The sequence below is a fragment of the Rhodnius prolixus genome, unplaced genomic scaffold, assembly GCF_049639745.1.
Source record: "Rhodnius prolixus isolate KJV_2025 unplaced genomic scaffold, Rpr scaffold_14, whole genome shotgun sequence".
NCBI lineage: Eukaryota > Metazoa > Arthropoda > Insecta > Hemiptera > Reduviidae > Rhodnius > Rhodnius prolixus.
In genome coordinates this window covers 2,556,928-2,575,652 of record NW_027411594.1, presented here as the reverse complement: position 1 = coordinate 2,575,652, position 18,725 = coordinate 2,556,928, and the positions used below count along the sequence as shown (strand labels likewise).

General features: G+C 34.0%; 2 protein-coding genes across 24 annotated transcripts in view; one reads left to right on the top strand and one right to left on the bottom strand.

Annotated features, from left to right (window-relative positions):
- Nucleotides 1-18,725, top strand: part of LOC141451657 (uncharacterized) — a 618,152-nt gene that overhangs the window by 563,961 nt on the left and 35,466 nt on the right. For 6 of the 23 annotated variants that reach the window (XM_074123125.1, XM_074123128.1, XM_074123126.1 and 3 more), the window contains exon 1: nucleotides 17,509-18,437. The exons of 15 other annotated variants lie outside the window; for them this stretch is intronic. In XM_074123125.1, coding sequence (XP_073979226.1) covers nucleotides 18,416-18,437 — 22 coding nt within the window. In that variant the 5' untranslated portion in view covers nucleotides 17,509-18,415. Of the gene's footprint in view, nucleotides 1-12,789; nucleotides 12,833-17,508; nucleotides 18,438-18,478; nucleotides 18,643-18,725 lie in introns of those variants that run through there. 2 more of the 23 variants (XM_074123141.1, XM_074123135.1) reach the window with 2 other exon arrangements.
- Nucleotides 1,502-14,259, bottom strand: LOC141451670 (farnesol dehydrogenase-like). The gene is made up of 6 exons (XM_074123170.1): nucleotides 14,058-14,259; nucleotides 5,752-5,920; nucleotides 4,494-4,620; nucleotides 4,054-4,183; nucleotides 2,757-2,894; nucleotides 1,502-1,806 (listed from the first exon to the last, which is right to left on the bottom strand). Exons 1-6 carry the CDS (start codon nucleotides 14,187-14,189, stop codon nucleotides 1,729-1,731), a joined length of 774 nt encoding a protein of 257 aa, XP_073979271.1. The 5' UTR covers nucleotides 14,190-14,259; the 3' UTR covers nucleotides 1,502-1,728.

Below are 18,725 nucleotides of genomic sequence, written 5' to 3'. Positions count from 1 at the left end.
GAGAAAAACAATCCTATGATTATAAAAGTTAATGACTTGGAAGAACAGCTTACAGAAAACTTTTCCCTAGAGCTTAGCTGGTAATCTATCTTGTATTAAAATGTGGAACAACAAAAGTAGGGCTGCAATAAAAAGTTTTATTTATTTTAATTTTTCTTTAAGAACTGTTCCAACAGTTAGCTTTGTCAAGATCTCAAAAGCATTTAGGCCAGTTATTATTATTATTATTATTATAAGAAAACTCAACAGAGAATAAGAGAACAAGACTATAATAGTGCGTTAGAAACGACAAGCAAAGATGAAGTCAGCCCGGGTGGAGGGTGTAAAAATGGAAAGATAATAAGATGGTAAAAAAAAACAAGAAAAGAAAAAGAAGCATGTTGGCAGAAGGAAATAATGGAGAATTGAACTTTGTTAAGTAAACAAGGATTGGAAGTAAGAGTACAGCTGACAGAAAATGAGTCTTAAGAGTGAATTCTGTGAAAGGGCCAGTGTAGAGCAGATAAACAAGACACTTTGGGAAAGAGCATCGCTTGAAAGAATGGGGAGATAAAGTAGAAAAAAAACTTGGCAAAAAAATTGGGGATATCAGAGAAAAGGAAAACAAAGAAGTGACAATTGAATTAGTGGATTGAAAAAGCTGCAAAGAAAATAATTCCCTACGACTGTATTATTGTTTGGTTTTTAATAATACAACAATAAATAAAATTTACGTATCATTTGTAAAAATAAAAAGAAATGATGTGAACATTCACACTTTTTGTTTGTGTGTGTTTGTAAGAACGGAACACACAGTATCAATACTCGGGAAAAAAACTTATATATTATTGTGTAATTGTATGTGCACTGTTCACAATGTATTACACTTTATCTGTATTTAATTTTTTTTTTTTAAATCGTGGCTCTTTTTACATTCCTTTTTTGCAATCCTATGGCCTTGATCATTCATCCCCTTTTCATCAGCCTCCTTACGTAAATTAATATTAGTGTATTAATAATACTATGTGCATCGCTTATTAGTTCACCTTTTCGTTTGCAATTTTTGAACTCAAGTTGGTTGGACTCGTAGGTCATTTATTTTTCCCCATTTTTAGCAATATTTCGCCACGGATGTATTGCCTCGTTAGTTTATTTTATACGATACTAGGGTGTGCTCTTTTTTTTTATCAGCAACCTTTTTGAAGGTAATTTCCTTCAGCTGATTGTAAACAGAGTGTAACCTGCCCACACAGATCATCCTCCTCTCGCATGTCACACCTCTGAATCAATTAGTACTACTAAATGGGGCTCAATTTCGGGGCTGAATGGGCTAATACAGAAAGTGAGAGAGAGAGAGAGAGAGAGACGAGTTTTGAAGACCCATCACCCAATAAACCTGAGTACAGAATATACTAAACTCTTATTATTAAAACCATCCAATTATTGGGACACCTAACTAAACAGCTGTGCGAAAACTTTTTATGAAAGAGAATCATTTCCTGGTTAAATAAATAACAATAAGTTTTTCAAAATCGAGAGTATAAAGTATTTTATTTTTTATGACGAACTGAAGACGCTCAGTTTCCTTACTAAATTAGTATTTAATCGATCATCAAATTAATGCATACAAAGAAACATGCCATATAAATGTAATTACATGCTTACAATAACGAAAAAGGTAATATTTACTGTAATTATAATAGAATTATTTTAAAATTTATTGTCCATAGGTTTTTTCGTATTACGATGTTAGACGGAATGTTTTACAAATTCAGCAACCGCTCTTGCTATGGATTCTCCTGTAGGTTGGATAACTAGTTCTGATATCTGAAAAAAGAAAATTTAAATCAACAATTAAATCATTTAATTGGTACAGTGAAAGAAAATTAAAGAGGAAAATTTTGAAAACATTGATTTCAAGTGTAGAAGCAACGAAGGGCTTAAGGAGGATAAATTAGTGGTCAGATGTGATGTGAGGGTAAATGATAAGGGCAAGCATGAGTAACTAGAATTTACACTAATGTATAGAATTAATGGTAACTTAGAAAGAGAAGGGCTAAGTTGACCCAGCGATAGGAGGTTTGTAGTTTGTTGTTTGAAGGTTTGTTTCTGCAGGGCTTTTCATAAATTTTAATTTGTAAATCATGAGCTAATTCCAGAAAGTTGGTTTTCAGAAAAGGAGTCTTTAGTGCAATGATGGTGAAACTTTTCAGCTCGGTGAGTCAAAATTTTAAAAAACCCTAAGTTAACTCTGGTGCCGTGTGACACATAGAAATATTCATTATGTTTTGACATTTTCAACCATATTAGAAAAAAAAAAAACTTATTAAATGACCCACTTCATGATCATTGAACTGAGGAAAGTTTACCAGATCCTTATTCTCAATAAATACTGTAATTTCTTCAAAGTACTCTACAAATCGCTAATATTACTTAAAATTATATAATAATTTTTTTTTCTCTATGGATGCGTGTCACCCAAAATGAGTTCGTTGTCACATCTGACATAGGTTCGCCATCACGGCTTTAGAAGCATTAAGTTTTTTTAATATTTACTCATTTCTCCATAGAAATCTAAGCTCAGTTTTATTATTTTATAGTCCTAACTGATTTTAATTATTTTCCTAGAATCTGTACTAAAAATTTAATTAACAAATTTTACAAGAATGACATTCCTGATCTTAACAAATTTGGATTTAAGACAAATTATGTTTTATACATTTTTTAATCAACAATAATGAGGTGATCTGCAACCATTCAGCCACGTTTACACTTACAGTGACATGTTGCGGTGCTGACAGTGCAAATATTATAGAATCCACAACATCGCTCGGTTTTAAGATTGGTGTATCGCTAACGATATGCTCCTTAAATTGTTCTGCCATCTCTGTGTCCACCAAACCAGGACTTATACTCTGGAAAAACGAAAGAAAATTGTATTTTTCTTTATTTTTAGATTTTAAATTTTTAGCCAATGCTCTACAAAATATTCTTGCTACAGATTGAATGAACTTACTAGACTGTATGATTCTTTGTTAACATTTATATTATACCTAGAATTTTTATTAAAATTCTAATCGCTGCGTCGTCCTTTATAACCCCTAAATGGAATTTTCAATTTTAACAAAATTGTTAAAATGAGTTTGTATCTTCGCTTCAAATTTATCTAGACTTAAATCATTAATTACGCTAATTAGCGGTTAAGCTTATTTGAATGATGCCTTAAATTACGAGTATATTCACTAAGGCATTAAAATTACAAATTAAGTGGTAGATATGAATAAGTGGTAATATTGTGTGATAATTAATCTGCTTAAAAATATCCGCATTATTGAATAAACATCTAGTTAAAGAGGCGATTGGAGATTCAATGCTGGGAAATATCCAATCCGAGCAATAATAACTATTCGTATAAATAATCTTATTGGGTAAGACCCTAAATTATGAGTCACAACTGTCTGTCCAGTGATTTTGAAACTGACCTCAAATTCCAAGCAGAATTCATTGAGGGTACTACACAAATTCTTCCACGAAAAGGATCCGGTAAGAGAGTGCTTTATTTTATGTGAAACCACAGAGCCCAGCTGGAAATATGAGAGATGTCCGTGAAGTTAAAGCAAATTCTTAACTGTCAAAACAGTATTTCTTTAATCGAATGAACTCAACGACAAGGATGAATATTATAGCCGTCTACAGCACTTTCTGGTGAAGTCTTCATTTCTGATATTTAAAACTCTCGCAATACTTGCTTGCACTTAAAAGATAAAAATACATGATATAATATTTTACAATATCTATTGACCGAAATCTGATATTGGAAACAGTACATGGAAACCTCAAAAAAACTACATATTTAGTTGCTGGGAAATGAATTAGATCAAGAAATAATAAAACCAAAGTAAATGAAACCACATAAAAATTATACTTTCAAAACGTGGTGTCTCATTACACTACCTTCTAATATACTGTAATTTAATTCCTGTTCCACGTAACTGAATATACAACATAAAAATGAATAAAAATTACTCTTTTAATTGCTCTTAATTACCATATAAATTAAACATTCAAACTTACAGTTACTCTTATTTTAGAATTCAAAAATGATAGCTCATTTTTGAGTGACTGGGTTAACACTCTCACGGCATGTTTGGAAGCACAGTATGCTGATATCCCAGGCATAGGTACTACCTCGTGCCCTGCCGCACTGTAAACAGTAAACATATTCTAAAACAAAGGAACTATTAAAAAATATTTTACATTTTTTTTATAAAAACAAATCTATTGCAATGAAGCAGCAAAGTAGAAATGCATTCCATTTTAACTTTTAGAATATTTATCCAACTACTGTTTTTCTACAGAGTCTTGTTATAATCAGTAGTGTGGTAGTAAATAATATTTTATATCTGAAAAATCTTTGAAAAAAAAAAAAAAAAATAGTATAGCATAAATCTTTGAAGATAATATCCGGTAGAAATACCATAAATCATACATAAAACCATTGTTTCATTATCCACCTGTTTATGATGATCACATGCCCGTTGATATTGTGCTTTCGCATCGATTCCAGACCATGTTTTACTCCTGCCACTGTTCCCAGTACGTTTGTATCCAACGTTTTTTTTACAACCGACAAATCAATGTCTGAAAAAAAAATAAAGGTAATACAATTAAGAAATTAAAATTGATCAATTGCAATAACTCGAAGACAAATAAAGTTTCAGTTCTTTGAAAACAAAAACGTTTTTCTTGGTTAAACGAAATGCCAAAAGTTTTGTAAAGAGAAATTTTAAATAACATTAAAGTTCTTTACAAAAGGGATTAAATAACACTTACATGTTCTTTATATTGTAGACAATCAAATTTATTTTCCTAGATAAATGTGTCTAAATAAAAGTTACACATCTTTAAAATTATTATTATTATGTGGACACTACTAGCCCTAAAAAGAATCTTTCTTGACTTCCATCAACAAAATATTTCGGGCGTCTCGATCACTCGCCTTTCTCCAGGCAAAGCCTCACATTCATCTTCATCAGGTCGCCGTTTACAACAGACAGTATTTAATCTGGGCCTTCCCTGCGGTCTTTTCCTCTCCGGGAAAAGTCTCTCGTACACCTTTTCTCTGCGCCAGGCTGTGTTCAAACATTCTGCGTAGAAAAATGGGTCCCCCCCCCTAACCGAAGTCGTACCAATATAATCATCGTTAATCATGGTAGTGCCCTCAGTACACTTCTCTTTCAACGGCTAAGTCGAAATTGATTTGCTGAAGTGAGGAACTTTGACTTTAAAGTTATAGCTCTATGAATATGTAATGGAAATTCGTAGTATTGAAAATGAAATTGTAAAATCCATATTCTTCGAGAAAATCTCAGAGAAGTTGTACTTTCGGCTGAGGAATTTTCTTTTAGCTCTAAACTTCAGCACAATACTTAATAAAATATAAGAGGTAAAACCTTGTACATTATACTTACAAATATTTCAGAAGATAGCTCTCACCCAATAAGTGCCCTTAATCGAATTTACTTTGAAAAATGCATCTCTCAATGATTTATCGATTTGGCTCACAATCAATCGCAAAACACGAAAGAGAGATTCTTTAAATTCGCTTTTTCTTCACTTTCTAAAGACAATTTCTTTTCAAGCTGACGGCTCAAAATTTTGAAAATTTGACAAGATCTCATTAAAGATACTTATTAACACTTGACCCTGATACTTATTCAAGCACAGTAATAACTAATTACATATAAGTTTATAAATAATTTCTTTTTTTACTTGTAAATGCAGATTGTATGAGAACTGCTGCATTGTTTATGATCACATGTACTGGACCCCAATTCTCTTCCACCCATTTAAAAGCTGCCTTCATTTCATCTTCCTTAGTTACATCACACTGTATTCCTTTCAGCAGACCTGGACCGGATGAACATTCTTTTTCAAGTTTCTGAAAAATTTAAAAGTTTTAATTACCTATTCTAAGTAATTTTCCTGGGGCAGGTAGAGGTTATGAAATTGTAAATCTGCCAGTGTAAGTTCGAATCTAGAATTGTAAGGAGCTAATTTTTATTTGTTAGAGAAACTATTAATAGTTAGACATTTGTTTCCGCCTCCGTCCTGGATAATTGTGAAGAGACTGTTCGTTCCAGAATCTCCGTACGTTCTGAGTCCTTTGCTCGTAACAATTGAGTTCATAACTTGAGTAGATAAGTTTCATACAGCCGTTACATCATGATTCCTGTCAATACGATTATTACGTTTAATGATTTCACAGCTGACTGAGTATCACAAACAAACCACAACACTAGCTACCTTCAACACTCACCAAAACCATTTAAGGCCTACAGGGATGCCATTATACTTCAAACTTTGTTTGTCTGTTTTTTGTTTTTCCTTCCATGACCAATTTACTTCAGACGATTTTCACGTTAAGCTCAATTCTAAACTGCCAAATTTTAATTGGACGTTAGCTCCATGAGGTAGCAATGAGATTAAAGACTCCCCCCTTTATAAATAATTTTGATACAAGTTTTGTAATTCTACCGTCAACTTTATATTATGAAAAATTAAATTAACTGTGAAAAGTTCTATTTGAAAAATTCTGTCAATCTGAAGTTTAGGGAAGAAGCAGGAAGATTTTTTTTTACTTCCTTTATTACTAAAGTTCTAAGCTTCACAGCATCCTGTTTCCCCATTGTAACCTACAGGGAAGTAAAACTTAGCTGTCAACTACAGGGTCTGGCTGCATTATTACCAAAGCTTCAAAGATCATTCAAGAAGAATTAATTCTTTTTTCTTTCTTTCTTTTTAGTTGCGCAATATAATATTGTAAATTATTAAAAAACGCAACTACGCTAAGGTTATTGTTTTCAGATTTATCCCAGCTGTGGCATCTACCTCTGATGAGTGTTTTGTAAAATTTTGAGTCAATATTATTTTGCTGATTAAATCGCCTGCCCAAAAATTGGGTATTCTTTATTTTATTTTTTTTTCTTACTGCTACTAACAACTTCCCGTAGAGGGAAGTGAACTAGCTACTTCTACAGGAATCTTGGCGTCCCCGAAGGGTATCCCAGCCTAACAACATGAACATCACCTATACTGACACTTTTTAACACTCAACCAATTCACTGTAGGAGGCCTGTAGAAGTATATTACAAACTGCTGGGATTAAGAAATAAGTTTCCTGGTAAGATTTCAAGTTACTAAGGAAACTCACAAAGCTCAGAATGTATGGAAAGAGAGATGTGTGGAGTGCTCCCACCTTGCAGAGAGAGAGTACTTCACCCCCGATGTCTGGTTAATTCGAAAGTTAGCCTTGACTCTCCAAAGCGCCTGAGAAGAAATAAAAATGATCATGGAAAGTTCTTTTCCAGTTAGAAAAGCCATTGCTTTTAAAGTTAAGTTAGGGAAAGCTGATTAGAAAGCTTCTTGGACAAACTTACCAATCGGTAAATAAAAAATTAAAGAGGACTGAAAAAGAAGAAAAGTAAAGTTTGGTAAAGCTTAAAACTTTAATTCTTTAAAACTTTAACAAATAAAATGATTATTTTTTCTATATATTTCTGTTATCTTGAAAAAGCACAATTGAAATGCATTAATTCCTTGAAAAATCAAAATTTTGTTGTTTTTTTTTTTAACTTTTTGCCAAAATTACGCGAAATTTGACTTTTTATCGTGTGATTTTGTTACCGATCGCCTAAAAGCGGGTCCCAGTATCCCCTGGATCAGGCTATCCTTAAAAAGCCTGCACAATAAATGACTGTTTTGACCGCTCCAGGTACTATTTCATTTTATAAGCTTCAGTGAAGCATAGCTTATTCTGATTTGTATAGCTCATAAGCCGAGACTTGCAGAATAGCTACCGGAAACTTGATTACAAAAAACATTTTTGCGTTGCTTTAAAAAAAAAAAAAAAAAAAACTCTAATATAATTGTTCGTTTCCTCTTGAAGTCAGTAGGGGAACTTAAAAAGGAAACGACTTTAAAATACATTTAAAATATGTTTAACATATGTATGTATAAACCTACCATATTAAAAGTGTCTGTTATTAAATTTCCCTATAGTATGTAAGTAATAGACCCGACATCCGCTACATATACAATAGTTGTGCACTGGAATGTGTCGCCCAAATATATGTATATTTCACTCAGGACTGACGCGCCCCGTTGCTGTTGAATATTTTCATTTCTGGAGGGATAGCACTCTGTTATTAAAGGGAACGATTTATTGCTTTCAATAAATCATTTCAAAGAAAATCTTTGAAAAGAAAAAATTACGGGTACTGCCGCTTTTATACATATTTTCACTCAATATTTGACGGATTGAACAATTTTATTCTGCTTTTTTTTTCCTTTTTGTTATTTACGGCAGATGGTTTTACCATGCCGTAGAATGTAAAGAAATACAATACTTTTGTATCTATTATTTTATAATGAAATGAAGCACCATTATTATTATTATTATTATTTATTTATTTACACATGTGTTATTAAATGCTGCGCGTTTCATAATTTTAGTGGAAAAACACACCCTGGAACTTAAACATCACCTGTTTCCTCCCAAGAGAAGGTTATATCTCTTTATATGTCTGGTTAGTTGCACATATCTGAGTTCTTTACTTGGATTTAGTATTCTGGGGATTCAGTAATAAAGTACTGTTCTTGTAACCAGAGGGATTCCCAAAGGGATGCCAAGCTTCCTGAAGAATTGTTTAATCCACTTTTCCCGGCTGGGTTATTCTGTAATCCATAGCCTTAAGACCATTTTTTTTTTTTTTTTACGTACATTGAGGGGTCCACACACACACTCACACTAATCCACTTCCTGTACAAACTCATCAAAAGATTTTCTGGCACATCCATTAGCAGTAGTTTATGTAAATAGCGGTATATAGTAGAATGATGAATGTGTGAAGCGAATGTATTTGTAGGTAAGAATGGAGAGTGAGTGATATTCTAGTGATAAGCACCTAGACGATGCTGGCTGTATGGCGGAAGCCAATGCCAAAAAAAGCAAAAAAAGAAAGAAAAAAAAGACTCTTATTCCCGTACAAATCAATGACCGTTGAAAAGGGCTGTGACTCTCTCTCTTAATACTGCTTCTACGAAGGTGGAGCAATGTGAAGGTTATATCTTGACAACCCACAGACCGCAGACATGGTTGCGCCATAAAAATAAACTAAGAAATAATTATCTTGCAGGTAATAATATATCGTGTGAAAAGATCATATTTCTGCATCTTAGAGTTGTGTTAATAATAAGTATTTATTTGTTTATTGTAATTTAAGATGTTAGATAGATAGATTCTACCGGGGGAATTGGCTATTCAGCCTACGCCACCGCGACACCCCAAGGATCTATTGTGGCACCCCCCCTAGTTGGAGACCCTCCCCCTATCCTGTCCTTAACCGAACTGTGGAATTGGGGGGGGGGCTCCCAGGTGGTCAATTAGAGCACCCTCTCGAGTCCTGCTTGCCTTAAAAGCCTTAATAGGTCCGAGAGAGGGCCCTGGCTGAGGCTTGTTGGCACCAGCTTCTCTTTGCCAAAGAGGCGGTACCTTAGCCAGACCAGCCCCTCGCACTGACATACCACATGCAGTGCCGTCTCCTCTTCTTCCTGACAAAACCTACACAGGCTATCCGTTGCCAGGCCCATGCGATGCATGTGCTTATTTAATCTACAATGGCCAGTGAGAATGCCAACTGCTATCCTTATGGCCACCCGGCCTAGTTGGAGTAATTCTGCAGTTAGCTTAGGCGAGTAGCTATGGATAAACTTTTTCGCCTGTCTCTGGCCTGGAGTTTTGACCCACCATTCCCTTGATCGGTCCTGCATCCATAGCTTAATGGATGCACTCCTGAGGCATCTTGAGACATCGCAGAACGGCTCCGGCCCGATAAGCGCTCTCATTGAACCCTCCCGGGCCAGGCGGTCCGCCGCCTCATTGCCTCTGTAACCCGAAAGGCCCAGGTACCCAAACCAGGAAGACCTTATTATGGCTACTAATTTCCTTCAGTGCACCTAGGCAGTCCCACACCAGCCTTGAGCTGATCTCCCACGAGTCAATTGCCCGCAGAGCAGCCTGGCTATCCGAATAAATGAGGACTCTGGAGTTATGCACTCCCCGTCTTCTTATTTCGGTGGCGCAGATAATAATCGCGACTAGCTCCGCCTGAAAGACCGTAGCTAGCCTTCCCAGGCTCACCGAGATATTACATCTCGGATGAGCCCCGTACACGCCGGCTCCCACTCCGTCATCCATCTTGGACCCGTCCGTGTACCACAATTTAAGATGTTTCTCCCTTGCTATTTTAATTTTGTTTACTTTAATGTACTTAATTTTGAACCTGCACGCTCTGCAAAATTTGAAAACTCACAGGGAACCTCAAAAGCGATGCATACCCAAAATTGAAAATCTTGAACGATTAATCTTGATACCTTCTTTTTATTAATAGAGTAAAATTACGACAAAATAAATTTAAATTATTTTCCATCACAGCGGCGTCAGTGTTACTACCAGAGGCTGATGAAATATTTATAAATAGTATAACTTATAGGCTGTTATTTTGTAATTTAAAATTATGCCCCTTATTTCCAGTTTATACTTTCGTTTTTTTAAATAAATTTAAGTAGCTTATAAAATAACTCTACCAAACGTGCAAACATCTTACTATAAATAATTTCTACCAGATTTATCTAATTTATAATTATTTCTACCAGAAATTAAAACTCTTTAAATAGAAAAACCTATTGTATTGGGCGAAGTTCATGTAATTAATTAATTGGAGAAGTCAATGAACAGATTAAGTGGTTCCCCAAAAACTTTTTCATGACTCCCGTTTTAAGTTTCAAACTTTTAGATTTGCACATGCATTCAAAGTTAATTATTGAAAGTTTTAATTTAAAGAGGACTTTATAAAAAAAAAAGAAAGTCCCTATTTCTTGTCCATGACCAAAGAGCAAACAAACTAAAAATTAGCATACTTTTTGAAAAAAGCTTTTTTAAAGTCCAACTATTTTATACTTCAATCGTAAAAAAATAACCTATAGGCTTAAAGTGGGAATTCTGAAACAAATTGCTCATAAAATCGGCAATAAAATTAACATTTTTTTTTTTTTTGCGTTTATTTTTGCTACAATCAGCGCGTTAGCGCTATAAGTAACAATGATAACAGGGTAACAACAAATAACAGAAGAATACGAGTGGAGAAGTTACCCAGTGGTAACACTCCAAAACAGGCTATTAGTCGCTCTCTTCACTTGAGAGGAGATCACGAGGCCACTGTCTCTTAAGGCGTCTTGTCGGGTTGTCAGGAAGAGTTCTATAAGAAAGATTTTTAGCTAGAGGATTTATATGAGATTGCAGGCTGAAGTGGAGTTTTCGGTATCTTGTTTTAGCGACTTGTGTGACAAAAGGAATGTTAAGGTCAGTGTGTATAGTCAAGTTGGAGACATAAAAAGGAGCGTTTACAATAGTTCGAAGAATTTTAGATTGTAGAGATTGAATCCTTTGAAGATTGGAGCGTTTGGTTGAACCCCACAGCTCTATTCCATACGCCCAGATGGGTTTTAAAATAGCTGTATAAATTAGTCTTTTGTGGTCCAGAGAGAGTTTTGATCTGTTGTCTAAGAGTCTTTTAAGTAGTCGATAGCGTCTGTTCAGTTCTGTTCTTTTAAGTCTAGTGTGGGGGTTCCAAGAAAGTCTTCGGTCTAAGTAAAGCCCAAGGTAGCGGGCAACGTTTACTACTGGTAGAGGTGTTAGGTTATAGATGACTGGAGGAAGAGTAATGCGACGAAGAGTAAAGGTGATATTTTGAGACTTGGTTTCATTAAGTTTAATAGCCCATCTCTTGAACAAAATAAACATGAATCCAAAAAGTCGTTTATTTAGTAATTTTTTTTTTCATAATTCGGGTTGATACATCATTAAAGTTTATTAAGAGTTATGTGAAATGCTTTGTATTTCTAAGCCAAACTTTAAATAATCATTTCCAGTTAATTAAATAATTTAAGAATCAAACTAAAATTAAAATCTGTTGAAATTAAAACTAGAGAAATTGGTTTTAATAATAGTGAATATATAGGTTTCGTGACCATAAATTATTAAACTAAGGATTCAAGATTTGCGAGGAATCGGTCCAAATTAAAAAACAAACAACTCCTCTCTTTGCCAACATTTCGACAAATATATTGTCTTCTTCAGCGCCTGGATATTACAAATACCAAAATACAAACAACTTAGAACAGGTATATATAAACAGATATAGCGGGACTTAAACGGGAATTTTGGTAATGACAATAAAGTGATGGGACAGATGGCTAAAAGACGAGTTGTAGTTTTTATTTGACCAATTGCTCGCCAATCTTGAATCCTTAGTTTAATAATAGTTATTTAAAAAAAGATAATATTATCTGTTATCCGATCTTGTACTTTTCTAGAGCAATTAATAAATAATATTAATTAAACATTTTTAGTCAAAAAACCAAATTAAAAATAAAAATTGAAAATATTTCAACAAATAGGGGAAAGAATAAAATAATCACAATAATATCTTGTTCGTTCAAAGGGCAATTCAAAGAATTTCGGCTCAGCCTTAATCAAAGATAATAAACTATCACATAAAAACAGTGAACTTCATATTATAAGATTTTTAGTTACATTGCTTTCTTTTATTTGCCATAAAAGAGAGAACTTTGGTCTCTAGCTTTGGCTTTCAATTTTTATTAGAAATATACATGTTTTGAGGTCTTTAGGTTTCTCTTTTAAGACATTGGATTCTCTCTCTCTCTCTCTCTCTCTCTCTCTCTTCTCTCTCTCTCTGAGAGCATAAAAGACTGTCGGCAAGTGGATGTGAAAGTAAGTATTCATACTGCTTAAATGACTCACGAAATTCTTAAACTGATACTAAAGATACTGTCAAATTACTTTAAAATATCTATTTTGTCTTTTTTTTTGTTTTTTATTTTACTTTTTCTCACTAGATGTCAAAATTTTGAAATTCGCGTTATCTGGGGGGGATATCCGTTTTGAAGTTCTTTGAATCAAAATATGAGAGTTGGAAAAGTCTCTTATACCAGGAATTTTCAGGAAGTTAAAATTTTATATTTCGTCTGGTTCTCGTACCTGGGGGATCTTACTGCGCACTTCAGCGACCTAAATCTCTCCACCGGGAAGTATTAGCTTTACTACTTTTTTTGGCTTACCATTAAACTTTGTACACACATCATTACACTCCATTTTTGGAGCAACAAAAACATTTTTCCTGGAAAATTCGTTTAAGGGCACTCACTACTAGAACAAGGGGTAGGTTAGGGTTGTTTTTCTCATGGAAACATCGTCAGTGTACAGTATCATCACGTTCCTCTTCCGAAACGATGTTTTCAAAAAAAAATATCGGCACTTTTTCTTCGTAAAACCAATAATTGTTTTAATCGAAGAAAAAAAATAATTAAATAACAGAAAATTAAAAACTAATGAATGGAGTATAAAAAGATCGAGTCCAGTATCAAAGATTTTGAACAACGAGAACACTAAGATTAAACTTGACCTGTATAACTTCCTAAGAAAATTAAGTAAAAATGCAATTAACATCCAAAATAAGTCTTGACTCAATGCTCCATTCCAAGGTTAACATTTTTTTGCTTAGCTCTGCCCCATGTCTTCCAACTATTCGCATCATTTCCCAGATAGACTGCATGGACTGTATCCGTGGTCCCACAATTCCCTATCTGGACTTCCCTATTAACAAAACTATCTAAACACTTGGGTCTTTATTTCTGTACAGGTTCATGTTCTTTCAGCTAACATTTTCATGTCAGTAGTAGGAAAATTAAAAAAAAGAAATTTATTCCAGAACCATGGAAAATAAAACATTACAACCCATTCTACAAGGAATGCATAAAATCATGTTATCCTGGGTAAGCACTAATCCGGCTCTTTTAATGACTTTAAAAAAAAGAAAAAAAGTCTTTCGACATACTTGTGATTAATTTTAAGGAAGAAACGCAGAATGCTGAACCATTCACCGTAGGACAGATAAACTGGCTAAGATTATAAAATTATTAACAGAATCAAAATTTACCTGCAGACGTTCCAATCTTCTAGCCAGACCAGCAACCTTCATCCCATAACCGGCTAACTTTTTGGCCAACGATTCACCAATACCAGAACTAACGCCCGTAATCACGGCAACTTTACCATTCCAGTGTTCCATGATGTCTGATGGTTCACAATGACCGCTGTGCTTCTACTATATAACGTCGTTTGGTCTCTCTTTAAGTAGAAATATGCGTGCATGTCCAACCAGCTTCAGTATCAAGGTCATCATCCCCACCTTTAGAACAGAATTCATTCTACAACTATTATTAGTTTCATGGTATTCGTACATGTTGAGTGGTGTATATCAATGAGTTATAGTGCACAATGAGATAGCAATTTTGGAAACGTTCCTAAATAACAAACATTAATGAGATAGCAATTTTGAAAACGTTCCTAAATTACAAACATTTTGGCAATCTATCACTTTCAATTTCTTAATTTTTTTTTTTGTAAAGTTATAGATGCATAGAAAGAAATTTGTTCACACATTTACATTTTTATAACTGAAATTTGAGTACAAAATTATCATCTTCTGCTCCTTTATTACATTTTTTTTGTACATATACAGGGGATATTGTCAATCAAGCGATAAAATTTGTTAAATTACTCTAATCTTAAAGGTCCATTTTACTTTCTCTTACTAAGTATTAGATTCGAGAAAGTATGGCGATCGAGTAAAAATTTATATCCGGTTTGAAGTCCGAAAAAAGTGATTTTTATAGATTGCTCTGTATATCTGTTGATTGTGTGGTCAGTCCAATTCAAAAACCAGAAAATAATATTGCACCAAGAAGGGCAATCATCGGTTTCTCAGTACAGCTTGTTGACTGGTGACAATTTAGACCCCTGAAAAGGTGTGGGAAAAACTCGGATAGTTGCCTATTGCTTATCATCAAAGCCTTCAATCAGTGGCACGTTTTAATGAATGAGTCATCACGATGGAAAACACCAAGTAAAACCATGCAGACTAAGGAGTAATATTGGTAGCTCCCAGTTGATAAATCAAGTCTAATATATTTTAATTTATTCTTTACATTTATAATCTCTAATAATTTTTGCATAATAATTAATTATTCAATTAATGAATGAAAGTCTCTTGATCACCACACCTTGCTCTTACAGTAATGAGAATAAGTATTGAATGCAACTGCATAGTTACACACAATTACAGTTGGGAAAAACGCTCTGAATCATCCATTTTTTTATCTCCTTCTCTCTCCCTCTTTCTGTCTTTCTCTTACTTCTTGTACAAGGAAGTATGGCAATTAATTAAATATTTTATTTTAAATATTCACAGGTAATTTAAGTTTTTGAGTCCTTGGAAACGGAAGTGTTTGTGTGTCAGCCAGTCATGTTTAAAAAGAATCCTTCGAGTCATCATTTAAAAAAATCATAATAAAAACCTAATTCCATACTTGGCTTCACTGATTTTCTTCAGAGTTGATAAGTCTATGAAGGTTTTGACATATTTAATATTTTTAGATAAAGTACTTTATATGTAAAGAATTTGACTCTGATAAGCCTTTAATGGAGCAGTAATTCGAAAAGTTCCCTTTTTGGCGCTCATAGCCAAGCTAAAATTGATAAGCAAAGGTTTGGTTTTATTTAAAGCCCAAATCCAAGGATTATCTAGGTCAGCTATGTGTATATATATGAGTAGTTATTTTGAAAGCAGTATTGATGAGGTTTTATCGGCCATGATTGATGTGTTGGTGGCCAACAGTAATCCCCATTACACCGTGTAATCGTAAACAAACTCGTTTTCACAGAAAAGGTTGATTTATAGACAGAGATAGAGAATGAAAAAGTGTAATAAAGCGACGCTCAATCCCAACCCAATCTTGAAAAGTCCATTATGACTTTTCATTGTACAATGTTAGTGTGTTTATATTTGTATAGTAATCAGTGAGAGGGTGTTCTGTACGCATGTGTGGTAGTAAGCAGGTAGATGGCTTGGGTCTAAGGGAGAGCCCATATAACTATAACTAGAGAAGCCATTTCAAAATAAAAATAATAATAATAATAATAAAATAACGCACAAAATTAGTACAACTCTTTGTTTTGAGTAAAAATTCCTTTATAAACAAATTATGGCATATACCATTTCTAATTTATTAATTTGAAGGAAAGGAAATAGCGAGTTTTCACCTGAGGTCCTCTGAGTTTGAAGTCTGAAAAAGTGATTTTCATAAAATAATCTCTAGCTAGCTTATCTGTGGGTTCGAAAAGTGATAAGAAGTTCAAAATATTTTTTTCTAATCTCAACGTTAGTGATAACTCTCCTCTGGGAAGGTATTTTTTATTTCACACTATGAAAAAAGGGCGCAAACTGTTCTCTTTAAACCTTGTACTATCATCATACGTATTATCTCTTTGCAACGATTGTGATGATGGTCGCGAGGTCACCGGTACTTCATACGTCGTGGCTGTTTAGTAGGAACATTGGAGGTTTAATTGGATTGGACTAAAGGATTCCTGTAACAAATAGTTGGGAATGGAATTTTAATGTTTGACTGTCCCGTATAATTCTATTCCATACGTCCATAAAGAGGCTCTCCTAGTGAGCTATACTGCTGTCTTTTGTTTTGGTAATGCCAATTTCGGATCTTTCTAGTAGTTTTTTGATAATATCCCTTATTTAACACAGTTCGTTTTAGTCGAGTATGTGGTTTCCGGGGTCAGTTGATGTACTGATCTGAGCCTAAAATATTCATTTTAAACACTTTTTGCTAGAAATTTCCATTAAGGGGACTTGCGAAGGAAGTAGTGGGTATGCGATATCCACTAATGTGCCATTATGGCGTAATGTACGGTCCTACCATTTATGGGCCATTAAGGAGGATTTAAATGCTAAAATTGAGTTTAAAGAAAGTTCCTTAGGATGGTTTTTAGGATACACTTCCCTCTGTCTGAAGTATAATTTGCGTAATTACGGTTTCAAAAACTGCATAATATAAGAATAAATAAAATATTACGTAAATATTCTGAGTATTAAAAAATTATGAGTTAGAACCTTAAGCATTGCGATCATAGTTTGTGATTTGTTTACATAAGACTTTTTTTTTTATCTAAAATATAGATAAAGATGTTGATAGAGTAATCATGCAGTGCAAATTCCTATTCGTTGAAAACAATAGTAAAATTACCAGAATCGATCCAATGTCCAATACAATCCTTTGTCCAGTTACTAATCTGCCAAAAATGTTGACATCAAGTGCAAAGTCAAGAGGAAATATGGCCAATTGGTGTTGTTGGAGTGGTGATATCTGGTTTCTCCAGCGATGTGATATTCATCCAGAAAAGCTTTATTGAACCGCATTGATAACCTCAAATCCCAGTGCTTTAAATTAATATCTATCTCAGTCACATGTTTGTGTCTCATTATTGTAGAGGTTACAATGATTAAATAGCTGTTACACTTTCATATCTCTCTCTAGCATGCTTTCCTCCTTAAGCGGGAAATTTAATACAAAGTAACTCTCTTTGAAGTGCTTTAAATGTTTTGAACGCTGAAGGAATGTGTAGATCGTAACATTTTATAGGATACTTTATTTAAACCGGGTATTTTTATTTCAAAGAAATTCAGCTGCCCTGTTTAGTGTCGTTTCAGTGTTATTGTGTATCTCTTAATGGCAAAAAATAGATACTCTCTTCATGCACTAATTTCTCCATTTATTTCCATGAATTTGTTGTTGTCCCGGAAAGGTAGCTCAGACTATTATTGCTGTAAAGCTTGCTACCAAATTTTGGGCCGATGTGGGAGGTTGTAGTGCATCCTGCAAATGGACAAGTTCATACACTCGGCCCATTAGCGATACCTGATGGTCAAACACTGATTCTGTTACGATTCTTTGAGCTTCTAAGCTGGAGAGATAGAGTCAGGCCAAGTTCATCCCACTTGCCTCTGCTGGTTCATCTCCAAGTGGTTCCACCGATAACTGGTTTGAATGGGATAAGGCCGTGTAACCACGTTGGCATCTTGACTTTTGCCTTTTTATAGTGCGCAATATGTCAGAAAATATCTTCACAGAGTATTCTGTCGTAGATGGATGCAATCTCTGTAAAGACATTGACAGAAGGAGAGGAAACATCAATTATATCCTTTAAAAGTGCAGTGTAGTCACTAGTTTGTGTCAAAAGGCCTTTGGCATTCGGAACCCGGAGTTGACAATAAGCATAAAAAAATTAGTGACAATCTCTGGGAGCCCTGTGCAGACTATCAGGAAGAGGAGGTGACCTCCCTCTTTGGACAGTCACTTTTTTTTTATTGTGAACATATGTGTGATACAATATTAAAATCAACTATCTTTTAGTAAATATTCTACGTATCAAGAAAAGTTAATGAAGTTAACTACGGTAAATGGTAAATATCGTGTGAGTGTTTCAATCGTTTATTATAACAAGCATCATTGGGCCAAGTGGATAAGCGTCATTTAAAACCATCAGTAATAAAAGGAAATAATTAAGATGTGAATGTGATGTGCATTTAGATTGTGAGTATTAGAAGTAGAACTGTACTAAAAAAAAAAAAAAAATACAATCAAATCAGCAACAGAAGATTTAACAAGGTTATTCTTTCATGCATTAAATTAATCAAAACAATTGTACAAAATTTAAGTACCACCCATTAACTTGTCGTACGTCAGTTTTA

Coding starts and splice junctions, on each gene's coding strand:
- LOC141451670 (XM_074123170.1), bottom strand. CDS start 14,189: ATGGAACACTGGAATGGTAAAGTTGCCGTGATTACGGGCGTTAGTTCT. Junction 5,921..14,057: donor GAAGATTGGAACGTCTGCAG/GTAAATTTTGAT, acceptor TAAATTTTTCAG/AAACTTGAAAAAGAATGTTC. Junction 1,807..2,756: donor CAGCACCGCAACATGTCACT/GTAAGTGTAAAC, acceptor TTCTTTTTTCAG/ATATCAGAACTAGTTATCCA.